This window comes from Dermacentor silvarum, chromosome 1, assembly GCF_013339745.2.
Source record: "Dermacentor silvarum isolate Dsil-2018 chromosome 1, BIME_Dsil_1.4, whole genome shotgun sequence".
NCBI lineage: Eukaryota > Metazoa > Arthropoda > Arachnida > Ixodida > Ixodidae > Dermacentor > Dermacentor silvarum.
Genome location: NC_051154.1, coordinates 34,602,527 through 34,630,409, shown reverse-complemented (window position 1 = coordinate 34,630,409; position 27,883 = coordinate 34,602,527). Strand labels below are relative to the sequence as shown.

Below are 27,883 nucleotides of genomic sequence, written 5' to 3'. Positions count from 1 at the left end.
TCGGCCCATGATATTTCAAAATTTTATTCTACATTTATGAAACTTTACATAATATACACTGCTTGATGTTGAGATAAAATTACCAGGGCACTTAAAAAAGGTGGATGCTCGCACTTTCAATAATATACTTGAGACCAACTTCAGCAGTACAAAAAAGATATGACAACATACAATCATGCATCAAGTGCACTAACCATCTATAGAAACATTTGGGGCCACTAAAACTTTTAATAAGTGCAAACAAGCTACAAGCCAAAAACAACAATGTACAAAAATATTAACATCAGGAAAGCTAACAAAAAGGCCAATGTAATAACACATCAACAAAGAATCCAAGCAGATGTTAATTTTTACAATAATTACGGTAAATGAGATTAGTAATGAAGAAAGAGCAAAACACAATACAAGCCATGACGCAAATTTGCCAGAATGCTTATGTGAAAGCAGAATAGCTGCAAGTTCATAATGATCTTCCTTTGGAACTAGTAGATCAGCATTACGAGCTGCAGCACAATCAGGAAGGTATTTTAGACTTTCCAGTGCCTAGGGAGCAAAGAATATTATACAGATCTCACACCCTGCAAAGATTTATGCAAGGCGTTCTGCAGGTAGCTGGCTACCCAGCATTATTTGTGGTTCTGCAAAGCGTTACCAGATGGGCCAACATGTTTATGCAAGACAAGCAACTGTGTGTGATGACAGCAGCAGCATTGCCGAATTATTCTATTCCAGCAAAGAAATGTTACAACCTGTTCCTTTAGGATGCAGGCTGATCTCGAAGGCAGTACAATGTCATAATGGTGTACCAAAGTATTAGCCGCCACAGGAAAGGACTGGCGGAAAAGAGGGCCGATCCCAAAGGCATTGCAATGTCACATAGCATCTCGGAAGAGCTGACTGCAACGAGCAAAGGATGGGGGATACTGGTGCACTGTCGCTTTTATAAACAACTCATTGCTATGTGGCATGACGCTAATGAAGGACAGCGGTGAGGTTGACAATGATTTTTTAGTCCTGTGCCTAATAGAAAGTGAGGAATGTACACATGCTCTCACTTTTTAAATTATGTTACGTGACGCACGCACCAATAGTTTCAAAGAACTTGCCGTTGGAAGGAGAGAAGTATCCATGCACCTGCAGCCTACTGGGTAGAGCATTGAGCTTTTATGCTGGGGGCCTTTGTTTATTATTGCGATAGCAATTATATGGACACTCAAAAGCAGATTTCTGCCGTCGGCGTCGCCGTCGCCGTGAGGTTCCGTATGACGTCAATGGGGATGAAATCGGCGCCGCGCGCCGAACGCTGTATGTGCGAGTGAAAGAGCGCGAGGGGCGCGCGCTTTTACGGGGAATGAACGCACGGCAGAGAACAAACGCGCGTTCTGCGCCGTGCTCCCTTAAGGGCTGCAGAAGTAGGCGTCTCTTTCCTCCTTTACAATCACCATATATGTAGAGCAAACGAGCCTTCTTCCGACGCGCGAGAGGCCGTGGGGGAGGGGGAGGGAAGGGAGGTGACGTTTAGCTGCGGCACCAAGTGCCTATTTATATCAGAGGCTCCGGCAACAGTCACCAACGCCGCACGCATTTTGAGCGAACGCGGACAAAACGCCGACGGCGTCGACAACAGTTCTGCGTGTTGCCGGTGCTGCTGCATGTCCAAGTTTATACAGCTGATAAAGCTAATATCATTACTCCGTATAGCTCTCTACAAATTTGCTATCGCAATTGATGCTTCGCCTTTCAGGTGAAACTGCGACTTTTCCCACCATAGGACACTTTACTTTTTTTTTTTTTTTTACTGACGAGTCCCTAAACAAGGTACAAGAGCATATCTACCTACTGCACTGTGTCTAGTAAGAGGCAAAGAATGCTTTACATTTAAACACTTTAGAGCAAAGACAGAAGGACGACAGCATGGAAAGGACTGTGTTCTAAGGTTTTTTTGCATCCCTAAGTGCTGGAAATGTCTCAAATACCCAAGTTCTAACAAACCCAACTTTTTGCTTTAAATCAGGAAACTGCTGAAGAAACAAAAAGTTCGTAAAATAACTTTTTTTTTTTTTTTTAGTGCAGACTTATTGCTACAAAGGAAGGCTACAATCAGTTTCTTTTTTTTTTGTAGTTTTTTTTATCTGAAATACTAAGAGAGAAATTAACTTTACAGCTCCTGCCACAGATTGGCAAGGGTTTAGGTTGCTGCACCAATGCTAGAACGAAATTGCTTCAGAACTCCGATACCTTGATTATAGTTTCCTAGCCATACAGCTGTACCCAAGATGATTTCTCCTTTTGGTGTGACAGCAGACTATACACTTCAATAACTAGAACTTAATCTGCAGTACTCATTCCAGAACCAAAATCACAAATAAATTAAGAAATGACTTAGACTGAATTGAGCATTAAAAACAATGCATACAAAACGGCTGAATGAACATGGTCATTTTTTTTCAATAAAAGCTCTATGTACTAGAGAATGCACATTTACAAAACCGTGTTAAATTCACAGCCATGCCTAACTAGGCATGCTTGAAGTCAAGGCACATCCTGTTTCTGGTAAGCCAACTGCACTGCATGGTGTGTCAGGGATGGAAACAGGCACCATTCTCTTGGCTAAACTGCTGACTATTTTGCTGCCAAATTAAATGCAAAGGTAACATTATGTGGCAAGTTTCACTGATATGTCTTGACAGTCTACACTTCACTTTAGCAAAACGTTTAGATGCAATATATGCTTCCAAGATTTTGCTCTATTGCACAGGACACCTACAGCAGCAGTTATTCCTTTCAGCTTTACTACACCATTTTTTACACACTTTCTTACGGGGTGTCGAACCAAACCCGAACCGAGAACCATACCAGAACTGCAATTCTGGCCGGAGCTGAACCCAAACACAAACCGATATTCTAGGAACGCGCTTAAACCCAAACTGAACTTGAACCGAAAAAATAATTATCCAGATCAAATGCACATCTAGGAATCTATGTGAAGTGAAGGATTTAATAAAATGTTATAAATTGGACATTTCATTGCTGCGTCTTAGGCGTAAAGGAAACTGCCACGAGCACATGTGCTCTTGTGCACCCGTGCTATGCAATGTGACACACGTGGCGATAATCTCAAAGAGCTAGTTGGCGTTGGCCTGATAAAAGTATATGCGTGATTGTGGCATAACGCTTAGAGCATCGAGCTGCGCTGGGGGACCGAGGTTCGATTCCAGAATTGAGCACGTAATTAAATTTTCTAAGTACGAGCTATTCGGCAAGACACCAGCAGCAGCCACGGTCAGGATAATATGGGAGGGTTCACACAAGAAAAACAAAATAACAGTTACTGGTTTGGCATGAAACGTTTTAAGCATATAGGGTGACAACGGGTGGTCAACAGGTTCAATCGCGATTGTTACCAGATTGTTACGAGTTGGTCAACAGGTTCAATCGCGATTGTTACCAGATTGTTACGAGTTACATTGAAAATTGGAGACAGACTATGCATTAAAATTAAATTATGGGATTTTAAGCGCCAAAACCACGATCTGATTATGAGGCACACCGTAGTGGGGAACTCCGGAAATTTAGACCACCTGGGGTTCTTTAACGTGCACCTAAATCTAAGTACACGGGTGTTTTTGCATATGCATATGTCGATAACTACAGCCACTTCAACACAGAGGCTTGCACCATGAACTCGGCCATGCCATGGAGTTTTCTTCTGCGGCCAAAATGTTTTAGAGGTTCCCCAGAATTACGTCTGTTGAACCTCCCAATTCCGCCGATAGATCAGGCGAGTTCAATGCTAGCCCGAGAAAGGGAAACTCATTACTATAAGGTAACCTGCAGCATACACAAATGCCAGGAGACATGGAGAGCAGAGAAAAGGGCAGTGGCGCACCGACGGGGGTAGGGGTGGTTCGGGTGTTCTAACACCCCCCTCTAGTCCGTGTACCTTCAGCGCTCTGTTCACATTGTCATTACAATTCAGGAGGTGGCTTGAGGTCGAACTTTCCTGATTAACAAAAAAATTAAAATGCTATCACTGTCTTGTATTTATTCATTCACTCTTACATTACTTTTACTTTGAGTAAAATGCTGAAGAAATAAACATCGTCAGCATCCTTGGTGTCATTATTGTAATTATTAAGCATTTTGTTTGCTGTTGGATTCCTCTGGCTAAAGCAAGGAAATTGCATATTATGCAAAGTGCTTGCTTCCCCCCCCCCGGCAGAGATGCTGGTTGCGCTACTGGAAAAGGGTGTCCAAAAAGGAAAAATAGGAGCAGCATCAATGCGTGCAGCATCGCGTCTTCTTGTAACCATAACACTGTAGTTGCTAACGAATGCGTTATTCTTCTCAGTGGATCGTAATCGCAGCAGTAAACAGCACAAATGCGAGATCTGCTTTTCTTATAAGTCATGGTTCAATGTAAGTTTGGCCATTGCAAGCAGAGTACCACGCCCATTGAGTTGTAAAAATCATTGCCGAGGCATGATGTTCATACTTTCAACACATTTTGGTGGCCCTAAGCTGACACAGATACAAGCTACATGCAGCTGCATAAAAAAAAAATTGACGCGGGCCTATGCACAAACCATCCTTGTTCACCAATGTTCTGAACCAGTTTGCAACACTGAACTGGTTTGTGAACCGTTACTTTTATTTCTACAAACTGAAACTGAACTGGAACGAAATCAGAGCGTGTTGCACCCAAACTGAACCAGTATTTCTTCCAGTTCGACACCCTGCTTTTTTGAACAAATTCAAAAGCAGCATGCTTTTGTCTATTTTTTACACTGATTCGAAGTGCTTCAGAGACATGAAAACTTTTGCCACTGAGAGTTAGAAAACCCCTTTTTGGGTCTAATCCCAGCATTGGCTGTGGACATGAATGTGAAGAAGTTATGAACACAGCTTAACGGAATGCAAGTTTGATGATAATTTAACTTCTGCTTTTTTTCATAAGTGTTGGACAAAAGGAGGGGAAGGAGGTGCCACTGAGAGATAGTTGAATAAAATATAAACAGATATGCTTTGTACGCTGAAAGAATGCACTTGTTAATTGAATCACTGCACTCTTGCCAGCTTTTTCAATTTGTCACTTCTGGTGGATGTCACCCCAAAGAGGCAGTGATGTCATCTATGCGGTCAATTTTGTAGGTTCTACCTGTGAAGCTGCCCTCCATTTCTCTTTCATTGTTATTCATGCTTTCTTCGTTAGCAGGTTACTGCAGCACTTTCTCACACAAGTGCAAAAGAAAATTTCCAGCAACATCGTAAAAAATGAAATCAGCAGTACCTGAGTAAATAAGGAAGGGATGTTGTGCCAAGCCACCATAAGTCCGTAAGCCTGGCCTGCTGAGAAGAGTTAAGATGAGCTCCTGCTCCAGCAATGAATCAAGTCTGTTCTATTAAGCGTGCAGTACAATTTTCTCTCCCTTGAGCACCACTCCTTAATCTACATCCAAAAAAGCATCACGAAGCTCATGTCTTTTTGCTGCTGTTCTGCTATGCATTTCGCGGCAGATATTTCGGCATCACAGAAATACTGAGTGCCACTGCTCTGTGCAATGCAGAATTTTAGGTTTGTGATTTGTCTTCAATTCTGGTTCATTTTGAATAAACCAGGAAAATACAACTCAAAACAGTGTCAAACAAAACCCACTAAGTTATGCTACGAGAGCATAAATTAAAAAGCAAATAGAACAACAGTTTTGCCAGGTGATAAGTGTATACCTGTTTCCATTATACTATTAACAAATGACATGAGTGCACTTCCATATTCCAACTTCCCAGGGTACGGTCACACTTCAAATGCAATGAACAGTAAACAATGTCCCATATGGCAGATAATGCAGCACACACACAGAAAGGAAATTGTTTCAAAGAAACCTCTTTAAAAAGTTACAAAAAAAATTCTTGCATGTTTTATCACATGTCCGACAATACCAACTTCGAAATCGCTAAAACAAGCCACTGCTTGCTTCAAACATTAGATGCAGTGACAGTGTAATTGCATCGGCAATTGAAGCTAACCAAAATTAGCACAGAATTGTTGAAGAGCGGGTATACAGAAAGGTTACACAAGCACTCATATAGCAACCTGAACCCAGGTTCTTCACACTGTTTTGCCACACTTTGCTAGGACACATGCTGTTAACAGGGCTATAGCTAATAAGACACCTTACAGTTCAGCCAAGCTTGTGCCCAGTCACACTGCGCCTACAGTTACATTTCAACACTGCACCCTTTCCTAGAAGCTTTAAAGTATTGCAACAAGTGCTGTTCAAACTTTTCATTTGGTCATAAAATGTTATAATACAGCAGCACCATAAACTGGTAGTGACCAAGCAGCACAACTTTTTACACAAAATAGAAACAAGTAAACAATGCTAATCACAAAATGGTGTGCTCAGTCCCTCAGCAGCACAAAACTATATAGCAGCCAGTCTTTCCAAGCACAAACCTTCTTTGACGACTGTGGCGAGTACTGACAAGAAAAATAGTGCTCGGGTATTAACTTTATGCTTCTGCATGCCAAATGCATCTTTAAAGTATTTATAGTAGATCCCTAAACAAAAGGAGTTCTTAAGTACAATTAAAACTCCACCATGGTGCTCTTTGGGGGAGTTTTAAACTCCACCTAAGAGCGCCGAGTGGCACATGCCCTCCCCACTGTGCTGCCAGGCAATATTTGTTGTGCATCACCATGTGACAAACCACAAAAATTATGCAGATCCCACACAATATGAAAATTTATGTTAATGCAAAGCATTTGCCTCACAACACATGCGATGACATTTTTAAGGTTTTGGTGTGTGTGTGCAGTTCCCTTTCACTGCTGTACCTTGCTAAGGAGCCATAAGAAGCAGACTGACGCATAAACTAAGCACCCAGACGTTTACAGCACAATTGTGATATGAACCTCCATAACAATGTGTGCACTAGAACACTTTGTCGATTGACAAAGCTTTTTGTCCATTCCCTGCATTTCTGATGTACGAAGTGTAGAAATAGATTGATATTAAAATTGACCACTTAATGCCATCTTAAGTACAGTGAAATCCCAATAGTTTGAAATCTCTCAATTCGAATAGACGAATAATTTGAACTGTTTGTTGGTCCCGGCAAAGTTATGCGTTTTTGAATTGGGAAACACTCCCCATGAATGCAAACTCAAAAAAATTCAAAGCCCTTCCACTACTGTGAAGACGGAAGCTAGCGAAGCTGACTATGGTGGACCTGCTGTAGTGAACATTGCCCCCCACGATGAGAATGGGCGTACCTTCGTTGGACATCACCCAACTGAACATCCGGTTGAGAAACTCATGTTGAAACCTGGCCGTCACACCGGGAAAGTTGGCGCTAGCGTTGCTAGCATTCCGAGCTAGCGAGCTATGTGCTAGCGTTGCCGAGGCATGCACCACTGTTATCGGGTTCCTGGAGAGCAAGACGACGCTGACGTTTGGCCTCAACATCGCACTCCCTCAACTCGGGGTCCGCGACTCTTGGCTGACGTTCGCCTGGGCTTTGGAAGCCCTCACGCTAGAATCGGCACGTCGACAACGAGCCCTTTCCCAAGCGCGTTCGCATTGCTCAAACACGTTAGGACATGTCGTCAGTTGCTCATGAATGGCTCATACCACCGTAAACGCGGCTACCACCGTAAACGCGGCCTCCCCATTACGACGACAGAAGAGAACTGAAATTCTACGCTGGGATGATTAGTGGCAACGCAGTCAGCTGTGGAAGCAGACGACAATGAACGAGGGAGCAGTGGCACGAGCGCAAACTTCACTCTCTCCCAGCTCGGCGATGCTGTGCACGAGACCAACCTAGCGAGCTTTTAACAGCTCCGCTGTAAAAACTGCGCAACAGGTATTTCAAACAAAATTTATCTTCCATGGACTGCCTTTCGGACAAACCTCAGAAAAGGCGAAGGTTTGACACATCGCTGGCAACTATAATGTCACGTGCTGCTAAAATGACGAGGAAAGATGCGTAGGGAGCCAAGACCGAACCGGAGCAAGCCGAGTGGCACGTGCCCTCCTTTCCCACCCAGCTTAAAGAAAAAAAGTAGTACTTTCGCCCAAAAGGCAAAGCATTGATAGCAATAGCAAAGCATTAGGTAACTACACAAAGTAAGGTTCATAGTTTTATCAACCGTATAAATTGCAGTAAACAATCGCTTACTAATTAAATTACCAGCATGGTGTCACACGCACTTAAGAAAACATGAACAGACCTTACTTGTTGACAGTGAACACTCGCTGTCGCAATGCTAGCATGAAGAAGAGTGCTAGCCTCAGTGAGCGATCGCTTCAGACTGCCACTCGCTTCATAACACGCAAGATTACGTGACCTCCAATACTAGGCTCCGAGAGGACAGTGCAAATGAAACGACCAGCCATCTCGACTTGCCCACATTTTACACACACCACAGATTACATCCAATATATGGTGAAAAGTAGAAAGAAAAGTAGAAAGTTACCTATCAAGAAAGGGGTCAGGCAAGGAGACACAATCTTTCCAATACTATTCACTGCATGCTTAGTAGAAGTATTCAAGCTCTTAGAATGAGGAAGGCTTAGGAGTGAGGATCAACAGCGAATATCTCGGCAACCTTCGGCTTGCAGATGACATTGTCATATTCAGCAACAATGGGGACCAATTACAACAAATGATTGAGGACCTTAACCGAGAGAGTGGGGTTGAAGATTAATATGCTGAAGACAAAAGCAATGTTCAATAGCCTGGCAAGGGAACAAGAATGAGGGATTGACAGTCAGCCTCTAGAGTCTGTAAAGGAGTATGTTTATCTAGGTCAATTACTCACAGGGGACCCTGATCATGAGAAGGAAATTTACAGAAGAATAAAATTGGGTTGGAGTGCATACAGCAGACATTGCCAAATCCTGACAGCGAGCTTACCACTGTCGTTGAAAAGAAAAGTGTACAATCATTGCATTCTACCGGTGCTAACATATGGGGTTGAAACTTCGAGGTTAACAAAGAAGCTTACACACATTACTGCATGCTTGCCTCCACACCCTTAACGCACATTCGATCACGTGACCTCCAACATTGGGCACGTAGGAGGACGGCGCGCATTGAGCCATCCTTTTAACAAAGCTCTTCTTAGTCGAGTGTGCGCCGTCGATGACGGCCGTCGTCATGCAGGAGCAGAGCCGGAGAGGTCACGTGACCAGAAGAGGATGAGAGCTGCGCCCGGGGAGGGCAGGTCACGTGACCAGCAGGGGAGGAGAGGCACACTGGGGAAGGAGGCGACCAATGAGAGGTCGCACGCTGGGAGGAGAAGGCGACCACAGCGAAGCTGTGCATTTGCAGCCGCTTGGCTGGCCTGAATGGCGCTACTCGCGGGGGATGGGATGCGTCGATGGAAACGCTCTGCAAAGTGCAGGTTGTTGATTGGATGCTGTGGGTGGCACGATAGCCTCTCCTCGCTTCAATAAAGTTTGCCTTCATGCAAGACTTCAATTGCCAGTGTTACGTTTGTGCGCGAAAGTGCTGTAGATGACACTCTACAAAACAAAAGCTCATACCGCAATGGTCTTAAAAATTATGTGGGTGGTGGCGACTACCACCCACACTCGTGTCACCACGATCGTGCAGCCGAACAGCGGGCGGTGCATTTGGCTATGATTTGCAGTGTTCTGCACTGTTATATCACGAAGCCTATAGATGCAGTTGCAATGCCGAAACGTAGGAGTGCAGTTCTGCACTTTTAAAAACGCCAGGAGTGGCTAGGCATAGGGAGGTAGAAAACAAGGCAGCTGAAGGATGCTCAGAGTCAGCATACAGCACAGTAAATGAAACATTCAGGATACTTCAAGATTTCTCTGTGTATACAGAGACAATACTTTTGTTGCGTTTGAGTGAGTGCCATACGCTACAATAGGTGGTAGCTCAATGTGGTGCTTAAGAATAAACCACAACAAGTAAACATAACATACAAAAGACAGTGACAAAAAACAAAAACAAACACTTTACATATAGAAACACCAAGATGGACACTGCCTATGTTTTCGCATATTTCTGACACAAGTGTAACAGAAGAGCCCCGTAATTTTTCTTTAATCATTAATACGCGATTGAAGATACCCAACTAGACACTGGACAAAAACTCGAGTGATCTTAATAATGCTTCGCATTAAAAGAGATCATGGCTGGCATTGCCTCCGATGTTGATAACATCCATCATACTCGACAGCTTGATCTCGGAGATGAGAGTGACAATATCAGAAGCCATATCACATCTAATTGTCTGCCTCGTGGCAGCACGCACTGCACACTTTGCCTGGCAGGCTCGGAAAGCAACAGAAAGGTCTTATGTACAGCACAGAAGTTTAGTAATTTACTATAATACAGAAGTTTTGACATATGCAGTCTACGCCGAAAGGGACCTTCGTATTTGCTGATGTTTACTAACATGATGTGCTGCTTCACACAGCAGAAGATGTTATTCAACTCAAAATGCAGCACTGCACAACACACTCTCCCTAGCAATACATTTTTTTTTTTTCACCCTGTTTGCTTCTTTCAGCCACATCACTGCAGCCCAGTAGTTTTATCTCTAGAACAAGCAACCTAAAAATATACATAATTTCATGGCCAACGTCGGTGGGATAATCCAGTATTTACAGGCATGATCATGACCTATGTACAATGGGAGACTTCATTAAACAGAAAAGACTGCTTGCCAATATTACCCCTAGTGTCTCCGCTACGGGTAATCCCTACCGGATTAGCCCTAGCTTGACTAGGGGTAAAAAAAAATGCTTGACCTGGAAAGCAGCCCTTCAGCCAGTGGGTGCAACAATTCCGGCTTGAAAATCAACTCAGCACTCGTGTGGGATTCAAGACTCGGTAGTCCCTCCCTTCTTGAGTTTTTCCAAGCTCATAGTCCAGCGGCACCTATTAACACCTTAGACTTGCATCGCAGTTCTTGCTGTCACAATTCCACTTTAGGCCTGTAGTACAGCTTCAGTGGAGGCTCCTGCACACAATGGAGCATGAGGAACACAATTACTAATACCATCACAGACACAAGGGGGGGGGGGAGTAGTCATAAAGTTGATAACATCTGTAATACTAGGATATCTATTACAACAGCAAATGCAATAAACCTCTTGACCCTGTAAAAAGCCTAAACAATACTAATATTGCATTAAAAATTATGTTTTTACTTTTGATGGCTCTTCCACAAGGAAATGGTTCCTTGCATGCTACAGTTTAAGCAGTGGTTTAACCCTCTGATGGACGGTGCAACATATCGGTCCCACATTCCAAGGCACCTTGACTTTGCCGTAGTGGGTAAACATAACTTATGGTTGAATTTCCTGTGTGGCTTTGTTTCAAGACACCCTTAAAACCTTTTTTCGTTTAATTCTACATTCATAAACAATGTGGAATGGCTGCACAGATTGTTTATTTCCTCTACATTTTACACTATGTTTATAAATATACCACAATAATAATGAAGACTCTCTTAAAACTTTTTTTCTCTTGCACTAGAGTGAAGACACAGGAAAAGCCCAGTCCAACTTTCTTCTGCTATATTCTTTCACTGAAAATACTTGAAACATTTTGTTTTCGTGAGAGATGTGTTTTTATAATTTCAGTGAAATTAGACATCTAACTTTGCCATACCCACACCTACCAATACAGTAGATCCTCATTGACATGTTTTTGAAGAGACTGCAGAAAAAAAAAAAAATGTAACCACACAGAAAATGTAACATAACAGTGAGGAAGGGCACAAATCATCGCAGCAACGTTAGAAATGGCTCTGAATGGCTGCCAGTACAGTTATTAGACGTCTCCGCACTTGTACTGTGACTGGGGAGGGTGTGTGCATGCCAAGTTTGCCTATGTGCTCAGAGGATGGAATGGAAGCTTGCATGCAGGCTGAAAGCTAAAATTAGCACATGGCCTAACCTACCAGCAATGTGCATTCAAGGTACTATGAGGCGACTACAATTTGAGGTATTGAGACACCACGCCATGAAAAAATTCAATACCATCACATTAACAGAATTCATTAACTCTCCTTGGTTCAATACTATGCTAAAATGCTTAAATAACAATAAGAAAACACCTGTTTGGCACTTCCATATTGGTGAATTCCAGTCTTGCTTGAGAAAAATACTATGCTGCCGCTAAAATCTATGACTGTGAAATCATACAATTAGTAATACACTATACGATCCATGTTGCACAATAACCCCAAGCACTTTTGGCACATCATTAATCTTAGTGAGTCTAACATGGTTCAACTCGGAGATCATTGTGGTTCATCTATCCCCGATACTGAGGTTACCATTGTCTTCAACAGAACATTCTGTTGTTTTTAAAATGAACCTCCTGGTATCCTTCCCGACTCTCCATTGTTGAACTGCCCAGCCACGGAGCGCATGTATTCCCTTTGCCCATCAGGTATAGCTAAAGTTATCGACACACAAGTATTGATGGGATTAATTGCAATGTGCTAAAAAAATACTAAAGGTAACTGTGCTGTAATCTTATCTCTGATCTTTCAGCAGTTACTTACCGCTGGCAATATCCCCCTCAACTGGCATATTAGTAACATAATACCCATCTTTACGAAAGGAGATACTCTATGCCCCAGCAATGATCGACCAATTTCAATTACTAGCATTTGCCCTAAAATCATGGAGCACATTGCTAACCTGCATGTCACTACCTTTCTCTTATTCACAAACTTCTTTATCCAGATGAGCTTGGTTTCTGGAAGGGACACTCCTGTGACACACAACTTGCTATTTTCCTGCACAACCTAAATTCTAATCTTGATCGTAATATCCCTATCAATGCTTTTTTCCAAAGACTTCTAGAAAGCATTTGATAAGGTTTCTCATATACACCTCCTGCACAATTTTTCACACCACAGCATACACCCGACCATTCTTAATTTGATTCGAGAATTTTTGACCGACCATAAATAATTTGTTTCGGTAATTCATTTACCTACTCTATCACAAAGTGATTTCCAGCGTAAATTTACTGGACTATAGCTAACAAAAACTCGAATACACTTGCGCGATCTTTGATCCCCACCAAGCAAACTTGAAGCCGTCCAGAACCGTGTGACCCGATTTACACTGGAGTACAGTTTCCATTCTGGTATCTCTGGCCTGAAATCTTAGCTTCACCTACCTTCCCTTGCATCATGCCATAGAATAACTTGCCTCTGCATATTTCATAGATTTTGTTACTCACTACCACTACGTAAATGACTCATAATTCCGGCTCACCACATCTCTCGTCTTAGCCACCCCAATCTAGCTTATCCTGTGCCTGCCCATACCACTACCTTTCAGCACTCTTTTTTTTTTTTTTTTTTGCCGACATCTTGAGATTGCAACGCACTTCCTCCTGAAATCGCCAACCTGTCACGCTTCAAGACTGCTATTGATAACCATCAATCAAGTCACGCCAGCTAAACTGATAGCCGATCATTTGTCTACCCCTCGTGTAATGTCCTTGATTGGGCCCTTTGAGGTACAGTGTAGACCGCTTATAACGTAAGTAGCCGGAGTCGCGAATATCCGCACTATAAGCGGTACCGCACTATAACCAAAGCAACAATTTTCAAGGCCCGCACATATGCAAAACATATGCACCGAGCCTCCACGCGTATACGACAGTCGAGGAATGCGGCTAGAACGTTTGCATTCAATTTACAGTCGAATCTCGTTAATTTGAAATAATTCACGCGGCAGCGCCTCCGACTGGCATTGCTCCAGCACCGCCATAGAGTAAAAGCTTAGGAGAGACCCCTTAATGTCGCGCGCGAACAAAAAAGAAAAAAAGAAAACGCGGCGGAAATTTCACCCTCTCTCACATGGCAAGGTCGCCGATTCTGCGTTGCGCCGGAACATGCGTGTATGTGCCGACGTCTCAGCCACGCTACCGTAGTCACGCGTAGAAAATGGCAGTGAACCCTCCTTTCTCAATGTTTCCTCTACTTTCTAGTCACTTGTTGACCTTGCACGCTGCGGCTACGGCGCAGAGGGTAGCAGCGGCGCTGTCCCAGGCCGGCCAACGAAGCTGCCCACGCCGGCAAACGCCCGTTCCCGATAACGGCAGAAAATGAAACTTCGAGGAGCTGGCGCCGGGCCGGCTGGAGTGGCAGCGCGTGCACGGCGGCGGGCGTGCACGGTGACAGTCGAAAGTGAGGGAGCTACGAGGGAGGGCGAGGGGAGCCACCGAAGTGGCGAAGTTGCCGATGCGAAGTCCGCTTCCCTGCCGCCCTCCTCCCTCACATTCCACGGTCTCCACAGACGTCCTTCGCCGTGCCGTGCCGGCGCCGCCCGCTCCCTGAAGTTTCGTTGGCCGGCGTTGGCAGTTTCGTGGCCCTCGCTCGCTAGGCGCGCCGTGATATTTCACTACTCGCACTCAAGATTCTGCTTTCAGCCTCACTGGCTGTTCGTTCGCACCACGTGCCCTTCTCCTCCACTTCGTCTCTCTTCCTCAAGCACTCCTTGGGGCACCCATTTGAGGGGAGCGTTCGCCGTCTCCGCTGACTTGCGTACTCCCAGGCAGCCGCACTGTAACCGGTATTTTGTTTCCCGCAACTGCACTATAAGCGATACGTGTATACATGGAGTGCTATGGGAAAATTAACGGGAGTCTGAGAAGACCGCACTATATCCTAAGGTTACGTTATAAGTGGTCTATACTGTATTATAAATAAATAAATAAATAAATAAGCCATTGCTTGAAGAGTGTGTTGGCTACAATCAAGCTGCCCATGTGAAAGCAACCTAACAAATATACAGTGTAAACAAAAGGATATGATATTGTGGTTTTCAGTGAAAAATTCATTAGGTATTTTTCTAAGCTATCAGTTTTCTTTTCCTTTATTTTTTTGCGATATTTTCAAGCAGGATGTGCACTACAGCTGCCAGGGGGACAGAGATGAAAAATATTGTTTAATGCCAGTGCCATACAGCTTCACTTTCCAATTACTATTGTCCAAGGCTTGCGGTCTGGCATAACATGGCGCTAACTTTCTGAGCAGTTTAGCTCGGAAAACCCAAAATGGAAAATATCATATCTTTTTGTAGACTACTATACTTATGATGGGAAGTACAGGGAGTGTCCGCAAAGTAATAGTAGAACTATTTTTTCTGCCAAGCAGAACAGCTACATGGTGGGAATGGCAGGCAAAATAGGTAGAGGGGAATCTAAGCTACGCATACACATCACACAGGTGTCGGTGAGGCATTACAAAGAAAAAATCTATTGCTAAATGAAGTATCTCTTTTTTAATCGCGGTCAGAGTTTGAAATGGAGCATACCATTGAGCAACAACATTTTCACCAACTGGACAAACTGTTGACACATTTTGCATTGAAGTACTCAACTGCTTGAGAAAGAGGGTTCTCTACATCCACAATGATCGCCACTACCTGGATCATGCGCTGAGCCACACAGAGCTGAAAGTGAGGGAGTGTTTGCGCAAGCACTATGTGGCAACGCTGATGCAACACCGCTACAGTCGTGACCTGGCCCCAGCCTACTTATTGTTGTTCCCCTAGACCAAATACAGCTTGAAAATAGGCCATTTTGAAACTGTAAACAAAGCTGAAGCAGCTGTGACACAGGCTCTAAAGGATGTTCCCGTTTCCACCTATCAGGAGGCATACAACCTTGGCAAAAACGCTGGCAATGGTGTATTGATGTCCAAGAAGCACATTTCAAAGATTTTGAAGTGTTTGTATCGGTAAGTTTAAAAAAATCTGTTTCCTGGCAATAGTCATTACTTTTCTGGCACACCCTGTATTAAGTGATGAGCATGCACTAGTTCCACCAGAAAAAGCAGCTGTGTGTTCAACATATGCTGCACACAACTTTTCACATTAAGGGCCCATTTGATTCACCAGTACTTCATGAACTGGGCAATTCAGAAGGCGTTCTTCATCACCATTCATTTTAGCAAGTGCAGACCAAGGTCAAGGCATTCCGTGAAGTTGTGGGAGATATAGTGCAAGTGGTGTTATGCCCAGAACTCAACAAGCTCGTTAATGTGGTGCAAGGTTTACTGAATAAAAAATGAATTATATTAACTGGCAACGGAAAATGAAAAATGCAATGCAAGACTACATTGTTTACCTTAAACCTCCATCGTGTGACATAGACAAATTTCAATGTGTGGTCCTTGCCTAGTATCTCCTGGTTACAAAGGATCTCAACCTGCAACAGAAAATGTTTCACATTTAGAGAGAAACATTCACAAAAAGTGGAGAGTTTAAGAAGTATGAAAGCAAATACATGAGATTTGTAGCATACAACAGTCACTATCTCCTGTCTTTAATCTTAGTTCCACCAATTTCAGCACACAGATATGCCACAAGAAAATGCGTACTTATTTATCCTTGTGTTTCACTCAAAGAAGAAACCCTCCTCCCACTGTGTCGGCAGTTAAACCACTATAGTGCATTGCTCCTGAACATTAAGTGGACAGTGATTCTGAGCCATGGCAGCCACATTCCAAAAGGAAGGGAATGCAAAAAGCCCTAATGCATTGAGATTTTGATGCACGTTTAAAGTATTGGCACAAAAATTTTGTTTTGCTTTCCTTGCTTTACTAGGCAACTGAAATCGCCAATCAGCATCTCAGGCGTCAATGCCTCGAGTGCACAACAAATAATTATATAATCGTTTATGTGACCAGTTCAGAGCGTGCACCAAGTGCAGCTCTGCTTCGGGCTTGAAGCAGGCCTCCTCATGACCACAGAAATGGTGGTCACATGAGATCACAAACCCCTAATGCGCATGTCATCCTCGTGCAGTGGTCGTAAGCCACACTGTGACCATATCTAGGCCTGTGTCACCACACTGCCTATTTTCTCTTCCACTGAGTGATAAAGGTCCTCTGCTGATTCTTCTCTTGGAATGCTAAGTGTCCCTCTCACCTGTTATCCTGACAAGTTTCTTATACGCTCAGCTTTTGGCTATGTAGTCAGACTGACATCTGCACCAGGCTGACAAAGCCAAGCATCAGTGGTAAGCGATATAATATGACTACCACATCAATTTGTGATGTAATGAGGTTTTATTCAAGTCCCCAGCAGCTCTTTGCACGTCCTCTGAATTGGTCTCATTAAAAGTGTTTAATTATTTGCTGTGCTCTCACAGTATTGGGGTTTTATACCATAATTAATGGGTTGACAGTTGGCCACTTAAAAATTTCGTCTGTCGACGGTAATATGACTGTCCCTTTGACTCAGGTGTCACTTTGGGATGCAAAAACTCATAAATTATTATGACAAAAAATCAACAGTGCAATTCCTTTACTTTTCTGACTACAGCTAGTTTCTTAAATCCGATTAAAGAAGTAATGACACAATGTTTATATAGTTTTCATTTCGTTACTGGATCCCTGCTAGCCCAGTAATCATACCTCAATTTCCCGGAAACACAACACATAATTATAATGCCTTTTAGAGAGACTAATTAAAAGGTGTGCCAAGTTTTGCGTGCCTTTAGACATGAAGCAGGAGACTATTCAAATCACCGAAACTTGATGTGGCAGTCTCTTGGTACTAGACCCCACTGACACACACACACACATGATCGAGCTGCCAGATGTCGATGAGATAAGAGAGGAAAGGGGGCCCCCCTGCACTTCCAAAAGAACTGCCAAGTAAGGACTAATTTGGCAGCTTTTGGCTTCTTGGCTTTGCGGTTATTGCGTGGCCTTCAACCAATGCACTGGGCTGACTGGCTTAGGCTGGTTGTCATCATACCACATGACCACCACCTCCTGTTTTCACAATGGTGCACTGACGGGGGTCGAGGAATTGTAATACAGCCCCCCCCCCCCCCCTCTCCACCGAGCAATCCAGCATTCCCGCCCAACATTTTCACCAGAAGTTTTTTTTTTTCTTCTTCTTCGTTAAGCATGCAGAAAAGAGCACACACACACGCATCATCATCAGCCTATATTTATGTCCACTGCAGGACGAAGGCCTCTCCCTGCGATCTCCAATTACCCCTTGTCTTGTGCTAGCTGATTCCAAATTGCGCCTGCAAATTTCCTAACTTCATCACTCCATCTAGTTTTCTGCCGTCCTCGACTGCACTTCCCCTTTCTTGGTATCCATTCTGTAATTATATATATATATATATATACATATTATATATTAAATTTTGCGTCCTAAATGGAAATTCCTTGAACTCTAACTTATTCAAAATTTAACTTCCTTGAGCATGCAGTTGCCGGGCTGTTTACAACAGAAGATTGCGATATTTGGCAATCTTCAAAAACAAATTATCCAAAAAGTAGAACATCAACATTATTTTGCTGCATCCAGGAAATAGATAAATATGTCCTAAAGCTACAAAGCAAGCCGCAATGCAGTAAATGCGGTAGTTTCTTCTAAATATGGTCACAACTGAGACACAGTTCGCAAAACCATGTATCTCATGCTTGTTCTTGAACATTTATTTCTAAATCCAATTAATCAATTTCTTTATATTATATATAGTTGAAATGTACAAGAATTAAGCTTTTTTATGGTATATACGACAACTTTATATCCTAAGTAGAAGAGCTGCCACAGTTGCTCCAAAAGTACTGAAAACGGGGGGCTCGTACCGCCAGAGTGGGACCAGTGGGACCGCCACCTTAATGCCCTGTTGTGGTGACTGAAATAGTCTCCTGCTTCATGTCCGAAGCCATGTCGCACTTAGCATATGTTCTGAAGTAGTCACGTGAAAGTTACTGCAGTTATTTGTGGCACTGTCAAAGAAATGAGGCTTCGTACCATGATTAAATAAAATTGGAGCACAAACATTTTTGTGTCAGTACTCCCCCTTTAAGACTCATAGTTCAGCTAAATATCCATTTTAACACATCTATGATAGCTTTGCAATTTTTAAAAAACAGGGAAAATAAGACTGCCAGGTATAGGAACACCATGTGCACCAGGAATATATAATTTGAATAAAGCAAGGCTTAAATTTAACAGAGTCCGCATGTTTCAAAGCCATGCTAGCTTCTCGTGATCCATTGATATCCAACGATTCTGCTAACAACATGCAAACAACAGGGCCTACAGCAAACATGGCTTATTTTGATTGGCATAATTGCTGGTTATTTCAAAGAATAAATCCCCGCCCCACAAAACGGTGGCATTCAGAACTAGTGCGAGTGTCAATGTGCCTTGTATCATAACCAGAGCAATGATTAGAGTGTGTAAAGAAAGGCTGTGGCTAAAGGTACGCCCGATGGATTCGGCAGCGTTTTTATGGAAATACGGCCGACATTTCACATTGTCTTTGCGATGTTTCACGAAAGGATACGTTGAGCATAAGCACGCTGAACCGCTAAATACATGTTTCGCTCATGTCAGCGCTCGTTCTGTGCATGTCATGGTGCAGCGTGCCTGTTTTGGTGCAGCCCGCGCATATCTGTGTGCTCATCATTGCTGTAACAACTACTGCATCTGCTTCCATAGCATTGATGCACACTTTCACAGCAAGAAAAACACATTCCATTCGGTGCGCCTCGACACGATAGTATGACCGCGTGTGCTTATCGCAAATGAAAGCAGAGAAGCAACTCTTCTCCATGCAATTAGCTCCACTGACTGCTCTTCAAGTCGCCTTCACTTTTCATTCGCGAACAAGCACAAGTGACCCTTGCCGTACTGTTTGCTTTCTCGCTCAAAGCAGTTATTTCTCGACGCTTCTTCAGGAGACTTGCTTTAATCATACTGCTATGCATACCACTAAATAAACCTTAAAAATCTGTAGTGCAAGTTATGTTGTTGTGTAGGAAGTTTTGGTTCTGCATACATTTAAAAGCATTTTCGGCCCCCTCAGTAGAATATACACACTTCTACCTTGATGCAACTTCGTCTACTTAAAGTAGTGAATGCTGTATAGATGGGTTCTGCGCACACATGATCAAGAATACACGTACAGTAGCTCACTTCGATGGTAATCAGTGCCAAGGCAGCGAAGGGCTCAATTTTCTAACAAAACATGCAGTGGCTATTTGTGTTCAATGCGGTATAGTAAAATGTGTGTAAATTCCACAAGAATTGTTTCTTTCTTAGAAACACTGAAATGAACAAAAATACTGTGGCAGAAAGCTGAACAGTTTGCAGTCAATGGTTAATATTACAAGTACAGAAACTATCGCAAGTCAACCATTTTGTTAGCGTTGCAATAAGATCTCCGATTGTTATACTACGCACCTGAGTTGAAAACCAATTCACATTTTTTTTTTTTAATTCTGCGGCAGGCTTTTGCCATTTACATCTGACAAGGCAAGACTACGGGAAGCATTGTGTCATCACTGCTGCTGGACTGCCAGAAACATCAGACCATCGCGTGATGCATTTAAGTAATTATCCTGCGCCGTTCTTACATGGCACTACATAGCACATGTAAAAACAGTGGAATATACCTATTGTAGAAACAGCGCAATAAACTTACTTATACGTCTGACTCAACGGTGCATTAGATCTGGTTGCCAAGCGGCAGTGAGAAGGTGTTGATTGCTGTCATTTGCCATTATCAGATTTAAGAGGCGAAAATGTTTTCACGTGACAGACACTGCCAAAAAAATAAGAAAAAATTTAACCAACGAAAAACATATGTTCCGACGGGGAATCGAACTCTGGACGGCAGCACGGCAGGCAGAGATGTTACCTCACCTCCGCTGAAACTTGCCAGCTTACTTTTCCAACTGTTATACTAAACTTTGCCTCCAAACTGTTGGAGCACTTGCTGCATTACTTTTGTTGATATCGGCATTTTGAAGACCAATTCTTGTGCACTTAACGTACATTTTACTCTAACCTCTTGTCCTATAACGCCTAGTGCTGCTTCTAAATGCCTCTTTCATTAGAATAGTGAGCCCTCCACCATGCTAGCACCAATTGCCATAGAAGTGCGCTACAGCACGTACTCTTCCCTCTTGTTTGTGCAAGTTCCTAGCTCGCACAAGTGATGATGGGAAGGTAAGCATGTATAATAAGCAGTGCTGCACGTACTTTAACCACTATGTTCTAAAAATAGTGTGAAGCTTCATAGAATGCAGTTGCCAAAGGGCGATTTCTTAATGGATCTGCCATTCCGCCGTATTTTTAACACTTGCCGTTACAGTGGAATCTCGATGATACGAATCTCACTGGGTCACGCAAAATATTCGTATTAGCCGAAATTTGTATCATCGAAACAATTAAAACTCACTAAATTAAAGAGTCAGAGGTGAACTCACTCAGGCACACGCACGTAAAAAGCATTTACAGTATAGATGACTTATAACGTAACTGTTTATAGTGCAGAACTGGCTACAACGCAGCTTTTTCCAACTCCCGTTTAACCTCCCATAGAACTCCATGTATATGCATACCGCTTACAGTGCAGCCGCGTGCGACGAAATACCGGTTATAATGCGGCTTCCGCTGGAAAATCTCGCCGACAAAGGCGGTAGCGAGCACGCTTCTCAACGAGGTGCGCCCACCGACGGGAGAGGAGATCAACGAGGGCGATGTGGAGGAGGAGCATGAGACGTGGAGCATGAGTCCAAGGGCAATAAAATCGTTGCCGCACGCCGTATGTGCGAGTGAAAGCGCGCCTTTCGCACGGGGGACGCGCGCCTTCACGCACAGAGAGCGAACGCACAGCGGAGAGCAAACGCGACTTCCGTCACGCGAAAGGCCGGGGGGGGGGGGGGGGGGAGGTATGGGAGGGAGGGGGGGGGGGCGACGCTGTGCTGTGGGGCACCAAATGCGTATCTTGCAACCGGGCGCAAGGGTAAAATATTTCTTTACAAATGCAGGCACGGCACTGAAAGGGAACAATCATTCATGAAAGTGCCTATACATCAGGCAAGGTAACACCTAGTAAATGAAGCCACACAAGACTACTGTCATGTGCTGGTATCATCCATTACTTTCTCTAGAAAAGTACTAATGCATCTTGCATGTTCTGCAATCTTTACTCCGTGGTGGTGGGGCAATTGGGCGTGCAGTACACAAAAAAAAAAAAAAATGCAAAAGAAGTTTGCATATTATTTAGTGTAAAGAACACCACTTATTTCCCTTTGTGGGAAATTAAATATTGTTTCCACTAAAAGGCACTGTTGATGACTGTACATCCTTGTGCCTCGAAAATAAAAATGTGCAAATCAAATGGAAACACAGCAGGTCATACCTCTTTGTATCTGTCAAGGTTGTTGAACAACTTCTTTGCAATGAACTTCTTCAGGTGGGTGATGGTGGCCTGGGATGAGCACCGAATGAACTTGCGCCGCATTTGCTTCAACTGGACACTGTCAGATTCCAGCAATATGTTGACCTGCTCATCTGATCTGTGGCAATCTGCCTCATCCTCCTTCGAAGATGATGCTTTGGAGCCCGCATCCTTTTCATTGAGCAACCCTACAGAGATTGAAAACAAGATCTCAAGCCATGGCCACAGTAGCTAAATTATTAATGCCAGAAGGTTAAGAAACCATACTCACCAGGATTGTGGGCCTTGGGACAAGGAAGGCCTTTGCGCCGGTAGAAATCCCGCTCCCTCTTCATTTCATCTAAAGAGGGAAAAGAGAGAGAAATGAAATCAACTTACAGCCTGCTATCACAGTACAAAGCTATGCCTAATCTGTTACAGCAGTTGGTGACACCAATCTGCAAACAGTGCTTCTACAACAAAAGCAGCTCTTTTCTAGTTGGCATAAGAATGTGGTAAAGTTGAATAAACAATATTTTTTCGATCATGAAGCAAGACAAGTGAGCAATAGACCCTTTTCCTAATTTGCAAGTGTGTTTCTGTGCACTGCAAATTTGCCCAATTATAATGGGCAAATTACTGAACCAGTCTAATTATTTGAACCAGTCATGGTTCAAATAAAAGACTGCCAGTTGCACATGCTGCAGCTTGTCTCTTGCACATGGCTTCATGTTTGTCTCATGCTTGTCTCTTGCCGGCCGCTCATGTTTACGCTAAAGCCCCTTCATCACAATGGTAGTATGGATAGAGGGGCTTTAGTCTACACCTCCACCCATCCGTCAAAGCACCCAGCTCCGCCTGGTGTTACCGGAATACCGGACATGCTCAGCGTTGTGACAGAAGGCTTGCAATGCACGGTGCTTGAATAGCTCTTGCGGGGGATCGACGGCCAAGCGGCTGGCAGAGAGGTTGGAGAGCCTTCGTGCGCGGGCTCCAAGATGTCACGACGACATGTCACATTATGACACGCTAGTGAAGGCAGAGCTTAGCCCCAATCACTTGACAAACGTGTTGAAGAGAAAAAGCATGGCTAGGGAGGAGGATAACTTGTAATCATCCGTAGCTCTCTTAATATGAGACGCTTCACTTAAATTGTGGCGATAATGTTTTGTTGTAGCTGTACCCTACGCATCTACAAAATTTGTACAAACCGTTTCAGGGACCCTTTAACATACGCCTAAATCTAAGCTCACAAGCATCTTTGCACTTCACACCAAAATGCAGCCTCGCGACTTCATGCTGCTCGCGACTTCACAAAGCTCGCGACTTCATGCTGAGCAGCAGGACCTCATAGCAACTGCGACGGGTTCCGTGAGGGAACAGATGTGCAAGAGCATTAAAGAGACATTAATGAGAAATGCTTGGTTAGCGTCTTTTTATTCAAGGAGCCAATTTGGCACAAGGTTGGTTATTAGTGAAGACAATGATGAGCAAAACTGTCCTTTTAGAATTTCACACCAAAATATCAGTAATGATATCACAGACGTCAAAGCATTTTCACATGCTTGGTCAGTTTTCTTTAAATTGGCTTCGGTTCCTTTACAAGTGCAACATAATCCTTGGTTATCAATAAACCATTAGTTCTAAGAAGACGCCATGAAAATCTCAGGAAGTCACTGGGAGCTAAAGTAGTTCCAAGCCTATTTAGAGCCACTTAGAATAAAAACCAAGGTTCACTCACTGTACTGAAGATTTGGCACCAGCTTGTACACAATGTCCTGCATAGTCCTGTCGTAGCTGCAAGGAAAAACAACGTTAGCTAAGAGTTCCGAAGTGTGTTCTGGTGCCGCAGACCACTGAAGTCATACCTGATGTACTGCAGGGGATAGCTTTGATGGATTACGATTTCACAGGTTGGGCATGTGTTGTTGTCCTCCAAATGTTTGACCAGGCAGCTTTTACAGACTAGAATAAGGTAACAGATCAAAACGTATAGTTAGGCTAATTGGTTCACTACAGCGGCAAACAGCACCAGAGTATACAACGAACAAGAAAAGGAGACAGGGATGATCACAATGGCACACTAAGAACTGAAGGTTTATTCTTCGCATTCAAGAAATAAACCTTCAGTTGTTAGTGAACCATTGTGATTGTCCCTGTCTCCTTTTCTTGTCTGTCGTTTTCACTGGCGCCGTTTGCCGCTATAAGTTAACATATTAATCGTGTGCTAACACAATCCAGCACAAAGTTTCATTTAAGCAATCATGCAAGGACACTTACATGTGTGCAGACATTCTGTGACTGTAGTAGCGTCGATTAAATACCCCTTGCATATCTTGCAAATGATGTGATTGTTGAGCGTTTTTAATCGTATCCGCCTTTCCATCTGCAGAATACATGCAAGAGGCAGTAATGGTAAAACATGCAACATAGAAAATAAGCATCACAGGTCGGGCCACAACACACCAAAGCAACATGGCCAACATAAGTGCTTAAATCAGACATCTGGGCTAGTTGGATTATCGACATTTTATGCATTTCCTGCACTTGAAAGAAATAGGAAAAATTACGAGAAGTGGAAAGACGAAAGGACAGGTCCAGCATCCTACCTGTCCTTTAGTCTTTTCTCCTCTTAATTTTTCCAACACGCTGGAAATGCATAAAAGGTCAACATAAGTCCCTGTATTCTGTAAATTAATGCCCAACTTGCTGCACATGACTATTCGATGATGCATTTGACTCAGGCGATTTTAGGCAACGTCAAGTCCTAGTTCACGGGGTGTAACTGTGCTAGTTCTGAAGGCGCAAATGAACCCGAAACGATTACCTTAGGCGGAACGATTACCGCAGGCGGGGCGATTACTGCAGGCGGGGCGATTACCGCAGGCGGGGCGATTACCGCAGGCGGGGGGATTACCGCAGGCGGAACCATTACCCCAGGTGGAAGGATTACCGCAGGCGGAACGAGCGCGTCTTGCCAGCAAAGCGAGGGCAAGGAAAATGATCGGTTCATGTCCTCGGGTATCACGCAATTTTCGGGGGATTCAATCTCCATTGGCGCCGCTGCCTCGAAAATGATCCCATCTCCAAATATCATGCAGTAGTTGATCTCCATTGCAGAGAGAGCTCGAAACGTTCAGCGCACGTAACGCGTTCCAGAAAAAAAACGAAACGAGCTCTTGCAACGCTGTCTCGGACGTGTGAATGCTCGATTCTGCGCGAGACGCGCGTGTGAATGTTCGATTCTGCGCGAGACAGCACAGTTCGGTCCACGAGCGGCTTTGCACGTGGGCACTTCAGCTGTTCACAGCCTTCGGGTACACTACTTTCGTTAGCATGCACCAATATGCGACAAGAGTACAGTGCGGTCAAATCTGTTCGCAAAGACGCTGCGATGTTCACCAAGGCACGGAGATCAGAAGAGAACCCTTGCAGACCAAAACCAAGAAAGTGGCCCAGGTGACCAGGTAAGCACTCGTACCGAAAAGCAGACGCGATGACAAGCGTAACAACGCGTCGGCTTTTCGCGTCGAGGTGCATACAACAGTCGTCTTACCGATGAGGCTAAACAAACGTAAGGACAAATGAAGGTTCACGGCTTACCTGTCTGACAAAGCTTACAGTTCTACGCACACGATAAACTTCTTAGCATTCGCACGCAACGATACGCACATTGGGTAATAGAGAAAGCAAGCACGATTACCTGTCTTGATAAGGACTCCTGGGGAATGAAAACCATGAAGCACTAGTTGTTTCTCGGCTTCGCCTGCTCACATATCAGTAGATGAGCAAACAATTTATTTGGAGAATTGGCTGTGTACGCCGTGACTGCTTTACAAGAGGGGGGAAAGCATGTCACAAGGCTTACAGTTGGTATTTCACCGCTCTGTTTGGCAGCGTACGAAGCAAAGCAACGTCGGAGAGGTTGTAAGTACTTTAACGGCTGCAAGAAGCGAAACTAATAAATATTGTGCAGAAACCGTCGACGATGAATGTTACGTTAGCAATTCACGGATGCATGCAGCCGTGCACCCAAGCAGCCCTCCACCGCCACCGTATTGTTGTCCTATCTTTTTTCGCAATTTACTTTTCCGGCATAGCGCTATGGTGGCTAGATGGGTAGGTGTGCCGACCGCCGCGTTTGGAGCGTAGTGTACCGCTTCTCCGCGTCATCGCGCATAATTGGCGCTGCGGTCAGTAGAATGGTTCCGCAGCGCGCGTCGTCTGCTACAGGTGGCAGGCGGCGAGCAAAAAAATAAAAAATTAAATTAAAAAAAATAAATAAATAAAAAATAAAGCCCGTATTGGAATAGTTCTATGTCTTCTGTTCGTGTCAGTTTCAAAGGTGAGCTCCGGGTCTCTCGTACTGTTTGCAAGTTCCTAATTGCGATGTGGAATGTTCCAGGTCGGAAAAATGACCGACGAGATTAGTGGCGGCATTGCTCCACCAAAGAAGACCACCAAGTCGGGCTCTAAATTTGGGAGAAAGAGTACTGAAATTTACGAATCTGGCAAGGTCTCCTGACAGCGGAAATGTTCGCCCCGGGCTGCTCAGTTGCTTGCTCAGTATCGGCGACGTTAATGAGCAAGCGGTACACCGAAAAGCGTACGTCCATAAGCTCCTCGACGTTGGAAATTTGCAAGCCGCACATGAGGTGCTCATCGCCTGCGACATCGAGCACCGCTGCGCTGCTACAGGGAAAAGAAAAGTGACTCTAGGCTTATATAGCAGGCTATGTAGCAAGGTTCCTGCAAAGAACCAAGTGCTCCGATTGCTCAGGCGCATTACTGAATTCAACAGAATGAGTAGGTCAGGGCTGTTGATCCCTTCTAAAGCACTAAAAGAACTGGTAGCATCGCTCGAAGACGCCTTCACGCTGTGCTTCAGTTCACATGACTTACGAAGGAACAGTGTCGCCGACTTTGCATCCTTTCTGCAGATGAATGAGCGGCACAAGAAAGATGTAGATGTAGATGTAGAGCCTTGGAGTTACTGGCACATACCCACTCTGGGGATTGGCCAAGAACCGGGTAGTTTGAAATAACAATCAGAAGGGAGATGTATAAAACAAAACAAACATAAATGTGGGAATGTATACGCATCTGAGAATGAATAATTAGAATATATCAAATGACTTGAATAGAATAAAGGAGTAAATGATGAATAAAAAAAAAAAGAAGTAGACAGCAAGTCATCAAATTTGTAAAAATATTTCGGTACCCTAAGCCGTGATTCTGTCATCTAAATCTTTCTGACCCTGTAAGAAAGAGCTCACAAACGATGTTGTGAAGTTCTATTCAATTACACGCCTTTTCTTTTTTGTCAAGGGCAAGAACATGGCGCGCGAAAGCAACAGGGAGAAGAGGAAGTACCTGAAGCCGAGGCGTGTGCTGTGAATAATGTTATGATGTAGTGGACCAATTAACGTTGCGACCTCGCTGGCGCGCTAGGCTATTTATGTTGGTGCGTCTGCTGACTCAAGTTACGAGAGCTTTTCTTGTATTTTAAATATATTCATGAATCTAGTCCAAGACGTATTGCTTTATTTTATTGCAACCAAACAGTGAACCATATGCACGTACCAACACAATTCGTCTCGTAACAATTTAAATACCGTAACTGAGGCAGCCATAAACACAATAGCTGGATTTCTCG

At 43.8% G+C, this 27,883-nt stretch overlaps 1 protein-coding gene across 1 annotated transcript; it reads right to left on the bottom strand.

Moving 5' to 3' along the window:
• LOC119460001 (polycomb group RING finger protein 3) lies at positions 1-26,326 on the bottom strand. Its single transcript, XM_037721390.2, has 8 exons — positions 25,931-26,326; positions 24,508-24,613; positions 24,096-24,192; positions 23,969-24,024; positions 22,520-22,588; positions 22,210-22,436; positions 16,150-16,230; positions 1-11,008 (listed from the first exon to the last, which is right to left on the bottom strand). Exons 1-8 carry the CDS (start codon positions 25,964-25,966, stop codon positions 10,964-10,966), a joined length of 717 nt encoding a protein of 238 aa, XP_037577318.1. The 5' UTR covers positions 25,967-26,326; the 3' UTR covers positions 1-10,963.
• Positions 26,327-27,883: the final 1,557 nt, after the last annotated feature.

Coding starts and splice junctions, on each gene's coding strand:
- LOC119460001 (XM_037721390.2), bottom strand. CDS start 25,966: ATGGTTTTCATTCCCCAGGAGTCCTTATCAAGACAG. Junction 24,193..24,507: donor CACAGAATGTCTGCACACAT/GTAAGTGTCCTT, acceptor ACCTTATTCTAG/TCTGTAAAAGCTGCCTGGTC. Junction 24,025..24,095: donor TATCCCCTGCAGTACATCAG/GTATGACTTCAG, acceptor TTTTCCTTGCAG/CTACGACAGGACTATGCAGG.